This window comes from Pteropus alecto, unplaced genomic scaffold (genome assembly GCF_000325575.1).
Source record: "Pteropus alecto unplaced genomic scaffold, ASM32557v1 scaffold837, whole genome shotgun sequence".
NCBI classification, from domain to species: domain Eukaryota; kingdom Metazoa; phylum Chordata; class Mammalia; order Chiroptera; family Pteropodidae; genus Pteropus; species Pteropus alecto.
Window position 1 is genome coordinate 149,581 of NW_006440160.1, and position 13,150 is coordinate 162,730.

A 13,150-nucleotide genomic window follows, 5' to 3' on the forward strand; every position below is an offset into this window, starting at 1 on the left:
AACTTTCCATCTGATAGATTGCTTGTCTCCATTTTGCTTAGTTATTCTCTGGAGCTTTGTTCTATTTATTTGGGACATATTTCTTTGTCTCTTCATTTTGACTGCCTCCTAGGATTTTTTCTATACATGAGGTAGAGCTGCTCCATCTCCCAGTCTTGGCAGAGTGTCATTACTTAGTAGGTGTCATGTGGGGCCCAGTAGTGCAATCATCACGGTCACTTAAGCTCGCTGCTCCAGGTGTATCTTTTGTATGAGCTGTGTGGTGTGCCCTTCTGTTGTAGTTCAGCCTTGGTTGCTGTTGGCACATCAGTAGGAAGGATTGGCCCTCAGGCTGATTGGTTGGAAAACAGTCCATGTTTTCATGATACAGCATTGAGGATGCTCAGCAACTAAGGCCAGATGCTGCATGTTTGGGATTTGTGAACCTTTGAGAAATTTTAGAAAAGTGTGCAGCCTGAGCCAAGACACGTGTTTGTATGGAACACCACTGGAAGCGGCTTGGGTGAGTATGCAAGTTGAGAGGGTCAGGGTGTGAGGAAATCACCAGAGCAGGGTGAATGGTGTTGGCCAGGTTGATGGAGACTCAGATATGGTGGCCTCTTGGGCATATAGACTGGATGAGAAGAAGGCTCACCAAAGGAACAAAGGCTTCTACCAGCACTCCTGACTGGGAGAAAGCTGCCCCTTCAGCCCTCATTCTAAATCCAGACAATTCAACTCTTCTCCATAAATCCCTGGTGCCTTTCAAGCTGCCGCCCCAGCCCTGGAACTCAGAGTGCGCGAGTCTGTCAGCAAGTAATTTCAGGCACAGGGCATTTAAGCAGAATACCTGGGACTCCAGCAGCCATTCGTCTCAGTCAGCCACAATCTCTGCTGGTTTTCACAGCAAAATATTTATTGAGACTTCTTCTTCTGGTACCCTGGGCTATGGAGCCTGGTGTGAGGCTGAGATCTCAGAGAGAACCTCTGCAGCTGAGATGCCCGCCCCCCGATTTAAGCTACCAAACATGGGTGTCTATACCAAATCATCTTTATATGTTCATGTATCAATGGATTCCTAGGATGCTACTGTATCTAGTAAATAATATTGCAATGAACATAGGGGTTCATATATATTTTAAAATTAGTGTTTTTTATTTCTTCGGATAAATACCCAGAGGTAGGATTAGGGAGTTAAATAAAAATGTCTAATTACTATGTTTTGTACCTGAAAATAACATTTTATTGTATGTTAACTGATTTTTTTTAAAAAACCCTTATACATGAACATGAGTTTTTTATATTCAATGAGAACTACAGCATAAAAAAGAACATTTTTCATATTAATAAAATGTATGGTTAAAATTTTTTCTTCTTCATATGTGAAGTCATCTCTGACACTAAGACCACATAAAATAAATCTATTTATTCAGAATTGCCTTTAAATGAAGACTCCGCTGGGAGATATATGTTTGATTATCAATTTTTGTCAGTGCCTATAGTAGGCAGTGCGAACACCAGACCAAAGAAAAGAATAATACCAGGAAGCCAATAGTAAATCTCAGTAGCATGTTAGAGTTGGCATTACCAGTAAGAGCAGTTAAGGAAGTAGTGTAGAAAAGAATGACAGCCCCAAACTGAAAACTTTGCCTTTAGATTTTCTTCTGCACTGAAATTATATAAATGGCCTTAGTTGCCAAGTGCAGTTTTTTCCATGTGAGTAATAAAATTCAGGATCATTCCCTCAAGAAAACTGTAAAAAAATTACTTAAAAACATAGATTTAATTTTGAAATAAATTATTTTTTTAGAAATACAATCTACCTATGAAAGAAATGGAAATTTCCAAATATTTCTCAGCCAAGATTGAGAAAACATGGGGACAAGAGGAAAATAGAAAAATGCAAAATTGTCCATACATCACACAGGCTAAGCTTAATCAAGTGAATTATCAAATTGTAGAAAGAAATTTAAATCAAAGAAATGGTAATTGCAAGGAAATAAATAGAAAGAGCAAGTGCATTTTCCCACCATCTGAGCAAAGAATTGGAATTTCTGGCTCTAAAATGTTTTCAGCCCTGAAATCATAGACACTTGTTTAATCCCAGGATAATAGGTCTATTTATAGCCTCCACCCCAAAAACTCTTTTTAGACCCCCTTTTATGTCTTTATTCCTGAGACTGTAGATGAAAGGGTTCAACATAGGTGTGACCACTGTGTACATCACTGAGGCTACCACTCTTGACTGTGAGTTGTGGGTAGCAGCAGAGCTGAGGTACACTCCTAGGCCCGTACAGTAAAATAAAGAGACAACTGAGAGGTGAGACACACAGGTAGAAAATGCTTTATACTTCCCCTGAGCTGATGAGATTCCACATATGGAAGACACTATCTTACAGTAAGAGTAAAGAATTCCAGGTAGGGGACAACCACCTAACAGAACAACACCAAAATACATCACGATGTTATTTAAAAAGGTGTCAGAACAGGCAAGTTGGACTATCTGTTTGAGTTCACAGAAAAAGTGGGGGATTGCTAAGACTACACAGAAAGACATCTGCAAAACCATCAAGCATTGTAACAAGGAATTCAGGATACACATGCTCCAGGATACCAGAACCAGCAATCCACAGAGCCAGGGGTTCATAATGACTGTGTAGTGCAAGGGGTGACAGATGGCCACAAAGCGGTCATAGGCCATCACAGTTAAGAGACAGACATCCAAACCTGCAAAGAGTAGGAAAAAATATATCTGTGTGATGCAGCCTCGATAAGTTATAACTTTGTTCTGTGTCAGGATGCTCACCAGCATCTTTGGGACAGTGGTGGAGGTAAAACAGATGTCCACCAAGGACAGGTTGCAGAGGAAGAAGTACATAGGTGTGTGGAGGTGAGAGTCTGAGCTGACGGCCAGGATGATGAGCAGGTTTCCAAACACAGTGATCAGGTACATGGAGAGGAAGAGCCCAAATATTAGAGGCTGCAGTTCTGGTTCCTCTGAAAATCCCAGAAGAAGAAATTCTGAAATTTGTGTATCATTGTCTGGTAGCATGTGGTGGTAGTCACAGCCAGAAAAAAAAATAATATGATTAATTTTTACACATAGGGTCATTAATGTAATGAACTGCTAGAATTTATATTTTTCAGTCAATGACTTTTAAACTGACCATATTGCCTTTAAGGAAGGTGCTGTGACACCTGTTGTTAGGAGTTCCTGTCCCACACTCAGCATTTTTCCCAACAGGTCGTGTAATATACCATTTTAATGCAAAATTTTTCATGCATTTGAGGAATTTTTGTTAAGGACAAACCATCTTCTAGAGTAAGAATAAACAATGATGAAAAACAAAACTCCTTACAACCCAATGATGAAAAAAGAAGATAAATTAGAAAATAGAAATATATATATCATGTCAGGTGACGACCAGAGCTATGAAAAAAAAAAAGGTAGGTATAAAACAGAATAAAGGGAATGTTATATTTCACTGAAGTTCATGAAGACCTGCAAACAATGCGCCATTTAAACAGAATCCTGGAGGAAGACAGAGTGGAAGTCATGAGGTTATCTGGAGACGTGTGTGCGTATTGTGGAATGAGTCAGTGCAAAGGCCCTGAGGATGACAATTTTTTCAGATATTCAGCACTCAAAGAGAAGACAAAGTGTCCAGAGGAGTGAGCAAGAGAGAAAGAGATGAGAGAGGGTGTCACACACTGTGGAGGAAGGACGTGGTCTTCTTGCAGATGCTGAAACTTCAGATCACAGGAAGTCCCTTGTCCACATGTCGTTCTTTTACGTTTAAAGTTTGTTAAATTTTTCTATGACTTAAAATTGTCCCTTAATTTTGATCTGTTGATTTACATTCTGGTTTCTACATTTAAGGGACATATTTTGGAGTACAAGATCTTAGGTCTCATTGCCCAGAAGAAAGCTCATGGCTCACAAAACACACATTCAAACACAGATACAGCACACTATGACATCTTAGGGCATGTCACTGTCCGGCTTTTTTCACTTCCAGCAACAAGAATTAGGAAAGGAATGATATAGGCACATTGTCAAAATCAACTTATCTTGACCATAAAGAATGTAGAAACAGTTCCTGAATTCAAGTTGTTAAGCCTCCCATAAACATGTAAACATGGGGCTTCATTTATTTAAGAATATTTTGTGCCTGTGTTGAAAAGTGTTTTAAAAAAAAAAAACTTAAAAATGGTGAGAGAGACAAAAACAAGATCTAATGGCTCAAGAGGTCCCTAAGCGATTGTGATGAGGAGGAAGCTCTTTGGTTCTGGCAGCATTCCACCCCTGGTGCTATGTCCTTGATGCCCAGAATAACTAATAAAACAGCAAGAAACAATTTATCTGAAAGAGAAAGGAATGGTATCTTTACCATGACAACACATAGAACTGATTGAACATCCACTAGAAAAATGCCCAATGGGGATTTATACACAATTTAAAAAAGAAAATGTGTAATCTGTAACAATAGAAGTACACTTCTAAAGGAAAACTGTTAGCAATTTCTCAGTGATTTTAGGTGTAAAACTTTTTGAATCAGAAAAATAAATGTCAGTTTTGAATCTCGATCTACCACATTAGCTGCTTGAACTTGGAGAGACAACAGGAGCATTCTAAATTAGTCATTATAAACTTATATACTCATTCCAAAGCTTAGCACAGTTCTTTCCTGTCACTAAATGGAATTGGTTATCACCGGTGGTGATATTTGGCTGATTTTTTTCTTCTACATTGCAAGTGTCCCCATTCCTTCCCCACATCTTGGTAATAGAATATTGAAAACTAATGCTTGGCAGTATACCCCTTTCAACATATTAAATAAAGTTTTTCATGTGAATCCTCAACATGAGAGATGGTATTGTGAAATGTATGTCTCAAGAACTACTGTTGCAACGTAATATCTATTTCTATGGGTCTGAGTCTTCCTAACAAATACAGAACAACTCCAATACATCCCACCATGGAAAGGTTTAAAAATGCCCTCAGTTACTCTATATTTCTACTCCACTTAATTTCAAAATTTCTCTAACATGTTCTAATATTATTGAAATCACTTTATGCCTCCCATCTGTTCCTCGCCTCATCCTATTGGACTTTCATTCCCATCACTTAATTGTCAACAACTACCCTTGTATTGCTGATTCAACAGACACTTCTCTTTATATCATATTAAAGAAATTAATTATACATTCTTTAGTCTACCTAGCACGCAAACATGGCAATCCCTCAGCTATGAGCTGGGCTGGTTAGGCTCTCAGGTGACCTCAAGCTGAAGTTCTCTCTGATGTTAGTGGGCTCTCAAACTCACCTGGATGGGATCTCTGAGAGAGAGGACTCCATGTGGAAGTCTGAATTCTTCCCTCAATGGTCGATGACAAACACCAAAGGTGTGTTCTCAGACAAGACAGCAGGAAAGAGTAAAGCATTGGTCTCCACCCAGACTTAAGAATCCAAGAGCAACAACTACATTCTCTTCAACTCAAGGTTTCACAGCCTGACACTGCAGCACAAGAGATATTTACAGCTTCTCATACCTGCTCATTCATTGTTAGTCCCACCTCTGAGCATATCATTTTCCCATGGGATACTGGTCTGGAAAGAAAGGAAAATTTCCTTCTGATATCTGTTCCCAAGAGACCATAATAGAAATCGGGAAAATCCAATTTTTATTGTTCCTTCTCCTGAACATGCCTGCCTTCCAGTGGTCTAACCTCCTTGCACTTTATCCTAACCTGGAGTTAATATTTTCTCCAAATCTACAACTAAGGAACCTCTCTAGACTAGGTCCCATGGACCTCTACGGTATTGTCTTACAACAGGAAACAGCTCTTGATATCCCCAGAAAATTGGTAACCCCTCTTCAACATGAAAGAGAAGTGTGTTACTTTGCTACAAAACAATGTAGACTATAATCCTTGGTTTTCAACAAGTCAGTTTGGAGATTCATGCTGTATGTGAGTATATGAATCTAATTAGAGTTACAGTATACCTACTCTTAAATGTTCAACTATAAGATATATTTAAATCTTTTTATGCACCATGGACCGAGCCTAAAATTGCATAATGATTATCTTATTTCATTTTTACAAATGTCTCTTATTTGTGGTCAGTACCACTATAGACCCCATTTTACATTTGCAGAAATGGGGTTCAGAAGGGTTAAGTGATCTGTCCTAAGTTAGGAACTGAGAAAAGGACTAATTTTGATTGGAATTTCCTCAATATATTTCCAGTGCTTATGCCCTCAGCCCGTGGGTCTGACTAGGATGATTTTGCCTCTAGGTATCATTTGGTAATGTCTGGAGAATTTTTTGTTTATTCACAACTGAGAAAGTGTTACTGGTACCTAGTGGGTTAAGGCCAGGGATGCAGCAGAACATCCTACAATGTACATGACAACCCCCACCACAGAAAATTATCTGGCAGAAATGTCAATAGTGGTGAGATGAGAAATACCATGTTTCACCAGAACTTCTCCAACATCAGTGAGTATACGAATAAGGGACATTTTTCAGATGTACATTCTGGGACAGGTCTGGGGTTATGCAGAGATTCTGCATTTGTAACTACTTTCTAGTTTGTATTGATGCTGCAGGTCCTGGTCTATGGAACATCTGAGTACCAAGGCTGCGGTCCAGCATTCCATCTAAGAATATGAATTTTTTCGTACTTCCTTCTCCATCAAAAATTCTATCACACATGTCATATTAACCATAGGTTTTCAAATCTTGGATTCAGTAGCTCAACTTATGCACACTCAAGTTTACATGTGCCTTCTGAGTATTGCCTTCATGACAGGAAATAAAACTTTAAGGCCTCTGGTTCCTCATCTATAAGTAGGGAAATTCCACCTATGTTATGGATTTGGTGTGATAAGTTAGTAACATGTTAGAGCCAATGGGAAATTACTGGCACAGAGAGGATGCTCAGGCTATAGCAGCAGTTGTGACTATGTCCCAGTTTGGCACTTATCAAATTCACTGTGGCACTTGAGACAGGCAGTGAGTCCAGCATTGCCCTGGCACTGGAGACAGAGAGCTGTCATTTTGAAGGGGGACCTCCTCCCAGGGCCCCGCACAAGGAGCAGACAGGGGCCATTGATCTATACTGTGTTGTACTCAGTGACATCACTTCTAAGCACCTCACACTGACTTCAAAAATGGCCACAGCAAGAATTTGTAGACACTTCTAGCTGTTTTACTATATCCAATGTTTCACTCTGAGGAATATCTGCAAAGCTGCTGTTTCTTTGTAAATCTAACTATTCCTTCATCTCTTCTTTTCTTCCTTGTTGTAAGTCTACAGTGTATATCACTTAATCTTTTGGTGTCATCGAAAGTATAAAATGCTTATGTGTCTGTTTCTGCCCCAAGTAGAATTTGTTTCATTTTTCACAATTATTGATTCACTGCCTCATTTTCTTAGGTCTGTACATCCCCACACATTGCTTTGAGTCTTGAAGGTGCCTCTAGAGGGGGGGAGTGTGTGTCCCTATTGATTGGCTTTGAATTGGACGTGTGACATGCTTTGGTAGATAGAATGCAACCAGACATGACCTCTCGATGCCTAAGGAAGAAGCAATGTGATTGCACCCTTTTCTCCTACTCTTCTCCTCTTCCATGAGCATGAACACCTTCCCACACAGGAGCTGTTTCATCAGTATAGGTCCCAAAATGAAAGCATACACTGAGCAAAGCACAGGTAAGTCAGAGACACAAATCCTCTGCAGTATACATGTATTATGATGAACAGTAAATTTTCATTTCTTTTCAGCCATTATGATGTTGAGAGTTGCTTGTTACCAAATCTGACTAATATACTCCTTTTCATGATTCTATTTTATTGAAATTATTGGGGTGACATGGGTGAATAAAATCAAATAAGTTTCTAGTGAATAATTCAACAATAGGTAATATATATGTATATGTGTACATATATACATATATGTATGTATGTGTTTAGTGTGTGTGTCTGTTTGTGTGTGTGTGTGTATATATATATATATAATTATGTGGTCACTACTCAAATTTAAATTTCCTTCTGTCACCAAATATTTGACCCCTTTTGCCCCTATTTACCTACACCCCTTTCCTCTGGTTGTATGATTCTGAATAATAATTATTAACTTCCAGATGGATGGACATGGCAGAATATAGGTTTGCTCAAGTTTTTATCTCCAGATGACTTGTATATGAATATTAAAAACATTGTGTGGTCACTACTCAAATTTAAATTTCCTTCTGTCGCCAAATATTTGACCCCTTTTGCCCCTATTTACCTACACCCCTTTCCTCTGGTTGTATGATTCTGAATAATAATTATTAACTTCCAGATGGATGGACATGGCAGAATATAGGTTTGCTCAAGTTTTTATCTCCAGATGACTTGTATATGAATATTAAAAACTCCAAAATGAAAAAAGAGCCTAAGAATTTAAAGATACTTTTAAATGTAACCACAGTGACTCTATTCTAGTCTCCACTGGTTTGAATTTGAAGCCGTGAGAATAATACTCCAAATATTTATATGTATATTTTGCTGTCTGAAGTCAAATAGCTCTCACATTCCAAAATTCAGCAATCAAATAGATTCAAGTGTGAATACTTACTTGTACTTTATTTTCTACTAGACATGAAAACAATTCTTATATTCTGCATGTGTGTATGTGTGGGTGTGTGGGTGTGTGTGTGGGTGTGTTTCTCTCTCTTTTTCCTTCCAAACACTTTGTAGAAAGTTGCAAATTCCATATTGGCTTAGAATGTAGAAACCTGGAAAATACATCTCTCTCACACTAGGAAGAAAAGGTCAAATAATCTACAAAATCATAACTCTTCTTGAACTTTTGAGAGAGCCAAGATCACAAAACAACCAGATATCCTGACAGCTTAAAAAAGGAAGACAACTCCAACAACAGATAGGATGTGAGGAAGAGCTTGCCTGGGGAAGGGCATGGGAAGAAGCCAGGGCCTCCATGCAAGCACACCATGTTTCAGGTAAAAACTTAAAAACTTTCTAAAGGCCAAGTGTGGAATGGCTACAATGAGAACATAGCATATCTCTGCAGGAGGTATGGGTATTATCCCACTGCAATTCTCAGAAAATCACGGAAGTGTGCAGAGGGGATTCTGTTGGTCAGATAAAGCTCCCGGGCAAAGAAATCCAGGAGCTGGCATTGACAATTGGGCTGAGAAATCTCAGAAAAGATAAGAAGCAAAGTGATATGGATGGGACAACAGCAGCATCTAATATAGACACAGATATTGTGGTTCCTCCTCTAGGGTTGTTGCTGGAAGTCTACCACCTTGGAGTCCGTTGGTTTGGTCTGAGCATGTTGGGGTGGTATGAGCAAGTAATAGCCAATTCGAATATTAGAGATCTGTTTGCAAGGACAAAGATGTACAATTAGGTAGGCAAACATGAGTGAATGTAGGATCAATTAGTTCATAGACTTTTTTTAAATGTATTTTTGTTATTTATTTCTTATGGTGATGTTGGTTGACTAAATCCAATAAGTTTCAACTGTACACTTTAACAGTAAGACATATATCTATTTACACAGTGTGTTCACCTCCCATAGTTAGATTTCTTTCTGTCACCACATATTTGACACCCTTTACCCCATCTACTCTCCCCTCATCCCCCACTCGCTATCCTCTAGTAACCACTAATCTATAGTCCATTTCCATGAGTCTCGGTTTGTTTGTCCAGTTCATTTGTTGCTTTTAGGTATATATGCCATATATAAGTGATGTCATGTGATTTTTTATTTTTTTCTGCCTGGCTTCTTTTACTTAGCATGATTATATCAAGGTCCATCCATGTTGTTGCAAATAGCAGTATTTCATCTCTTCTTATGGCTGAGTAATATTTCACTGAATATATGTACCACTGCTTCTTTATCCAATCATCTATCGTAGGACGCTTTTGTTTCATTGATGTCCTGGCCACCGTGAATAATGCTGCTATGAACATTGGTATGCAAATATCTTATCCGATATGGGTTTTCCGTCTTTGGGATAAATACCCAGTAGAAGGATTGCTGGATCATATGGTAGATCATTCTTAGTTTTCTGAGGAACCTCTATACTGTTTTCCATTGTGGCTGTACCAATTTGCAGTCCCACAAGCACTGTATGAGGGTTCCTTTCTCTCCACATCCTCTCCAGTGTTTGTTATTACTTGTCCTGTTGATTATAGCTATTCTAAAAGATGTGAGATGGTATCACATTGTGGTTTTGATTTGCATTTTTCTAACAGCTAGCAATGTTGAGCATCTTTTCAAATATTTGTTGGCCATTTGTATGTCCTCCATACAAAGACGTATTTGTTCAGATCCTCTGCCCATTTTATGATTGGGTCATTTGTTTTTGTTGTTGTTGTGGTTGTTGTTATAGGGTCATATGAGTTCTTTGTATATTTTGGATATTATGCCCTTATCAGAGGCATTGCTTACAAATATATTTTCCCATTCTGGTGGTTGTCTCTTTACCTTGTTGACAGTTTCTTTTGCTGAGCAGGAGCTTTTTAGTTTGATGTAGTCCCATTCATTTATTTTTGCTTTTACTTCCCTTGCCTTTGAGTTCAAATTCATAAAATCCTCATTAAGCCCAAGGTCCTTGAGTTTCGTTCCTATATTTTCTTCTATTCATTTTAATGTTTCAAGTCTTATATTCAGGTCCTTAATCCATTATGAGTTAATTTTGGTATGCGGTGATAGACAACAGTTTCATTCTTTTGCAGGTGGTTTTCCAGTTTTCCGGCATCATTTATTGAAGAGGCTTTCCTTTCACCACTGTAGGTTTTTGACTTTTTTGTCGAAAATTATTTGCCCATATAAATATGGGTTTACTTCTAGACACTTGATTCTGTTCCACCAGTCCAAGTGTCTGTTTTTCTGCCAATACCATGCTGTTTTGATTACTGTCGCTTTGTAGTATAATTTGAAGTCGGGCATGGTGATGCCTCCCGCCTCGTTCTTTTTTCTCAGAATGGCTTTGGCAATTCGGGGTCTTTTGTGCTTCCATACAAATCTGATGATTTTTTGTTCTATTTCTTTAAAAAGTGCTGATGAAATTTTGATGGGGACTGCATTAAATCTGCATAATGCTTTAGGTAATATAGTCATTTTAACTATGTTGATTCTTCCAATCCAAGAACACGAAATATCTTTCCATTTCTTTGTATCTGCTTCGATTTCTTTTAATAGGGTCTCGTAGGGTTTTCGTTATATAGGTCCTTCACTTGTTTCGTTAAATTTATTCCTAGGTATTTTATTCTTTTTGTTGCAATTGCAAAAGGATTTATTTTTTCACTTTTTTTTTATAACACTTCATCATTAGAGTATAGGAACACTATGGATGTTTGAACATTGATTTTGTATCCAGAAACTTTACTATATTTGCTTATTGTTTCTAGTAGTGTTCTTGTGGAGTCTTTAGGGTTTTCTATATAGAGAATCATGTCATCTGCACATAGCGACAGTCTGACTTCTTCGTTTCCTATTTGGATGCCTTTTATATCTTTCTCTTGCCTGATTGCACTTGCTAGGACCTCTAATGTTATATTAAATAACAGTGGCTATAGTGGACAGCCTTGCCTTGTTCATGATCTTAGAGGGAAGGTTTTTAGTTTTTCACCATTAAGTATAATGTTGGCTGAGGGTTTGTCATATATGGCCTTTATGATGTTAAGTTACTTTTCTTCTATACCGGTTTTGTCAAGTGTTTTAATCATGAATCAAGGCTGTATCTTGTCAAAGGCTTTTTCTGCATCTATTGATGTGATCATATGATTCTTATTTTTTAATTTGTTTATGTGGTGTATCACATTAATCTATTTGCATATGTTGAACCATCCCTGTGCCTTCATGATGAAGCCCACTTGATGGTGGTGTATAATCTTTTTAATTTGTTGCTGTATTCAGTTCACTAGTATCATATTTAGGATTTTTGCATCCATGTACGTGAGAGATATTGGACTGTAGTTTTCTTGTGTGTGTGTGTGTTATCTTTACCAGTTTTCAGTATCAGGGTAATATGGGCCTTATAAAATGAGTTGGGAAGTACTGCCTCCTCTTCGATTTTTTGGAAGAGTTTGAAAACAGGTATTTAATCTTCTTTGAATATTTGGTAGAATTCACTGATGAAGCCATCTGGTTCTGGACTTTTAATTTTTGGTAGATTTTTGATGATTGTTTCGATTACAATACTGCTGACCAGTCTATTTAGATTTTCCAGTTCTTCTTGGTTCACTCTAAAAAGGTTGTATCTTTCTAAGTACTGATCCATTTCTTCCAGGTTATTAAAGTTGGTGTTATATACTTTTGCATAGTATTTATGTATGATTCTTTGTATTTCTGTGGTATCTGTCGTAATTTCTCCACTTTTTGATATTGTTAATTTGTGTCCTTTCTCTTTTTTCTTTAGTGAGTCTAATCAAGGGTTTGTCAGTTTTATTAACCTTCTCAAAGAACCAGCTCTTCGTAGCATTTATTTTTTTCTCTATTTTTTTGTTTTCAATTTCATTTATTTCTGCTCTAATTTTTATTATTTTTTTCCTTCTGCTACCTTTAGGCTTAATTTGTTCTTCCTTTCTAGATTTTTTAATTAATTTATTTATTTTAATAGTTTAAAATATACAGTAAATTGGTTAGACATCTATATAGTTCATAAAGCAATCTCCCTAATTGCTCTCTACCTCCCCTGACCCTCCATCTATCCAACATATTAATGCAACTGCATTCCTTATGCCATGCTCCTCATCCCCGTGACCATCCATCAGCTACTAATGTGTACTTCTTTAACCCTTCACTCCATCCTCCCAGCTCCGCGTACCCCTCTCCCCTCTGTCCATCACCAAATTGTCCACTATATTTGTGAATTTGTTTTTGATTAGTTTGTTCTTTTTATTCCTTAGATTCTGCATGTAAGTGAAACCATATTGTGTTTATCTTTCTGTGTCTGACTTAAAAACCTTCTAGGTCCATCAAAGCAATATCTTTTTTTATCCCCTTCTTTTTAGTCTGTGTGTGTCTTTTAATCTGAAGTGAGTCTCTTGTAGGCAACATGTAGGGGTCTTGTTTTCCTTTCCATTCATCTACTCTATCTTTTAGTTGGAACACTTAATTCTTTTCCATCTGAGATACTTATTGAT

General features: G+C 37.7%; 1 protein-coding gene across 1 annotated transcript; it reads right to left on the reverse strand.

Annotated features, from left to right (window-relative positions):
• Positions 1-2,062: 2,062 nt before the first annotated feature.
• On the reverse strand, positions 2,063-2,932 carry LOC102884605 (olfactory receptor 7D4). Its single transcript, XM_025050521.1, has 2 exons — positions 2,578-2,932; positions 2,063-2,292 (listed from the first exon to the last, which is right to left on the reverse strand). Exons 1-2 carry the CDS (start codon positions 2,930-2,932, stop codon positions 2,063-2,065), a joined length of 585 nt encoding a protein of 194 aa, XP_024906289.1.
• Positions 2,933-13,150: the final 10,218 nt, after the last annotated feature.

Bases quoted from the DNA above. Each gene is read 5' to 3' on its own strand.
- LOC102884605 (XM_025050521.1), bottom strand. From the start codon at position 2,932: ATGTACCTGATCACTGTGTTTGGAAACCTGCTCATCATCCTGGCCGTC. The intron at 2,293-2,577 runs GTATCCTGAATT...CTCACCTCTCAG, and splicing joins TCTGGTATCCTGGAGCATGT to TTGTCTCTTTATTTTACTGT.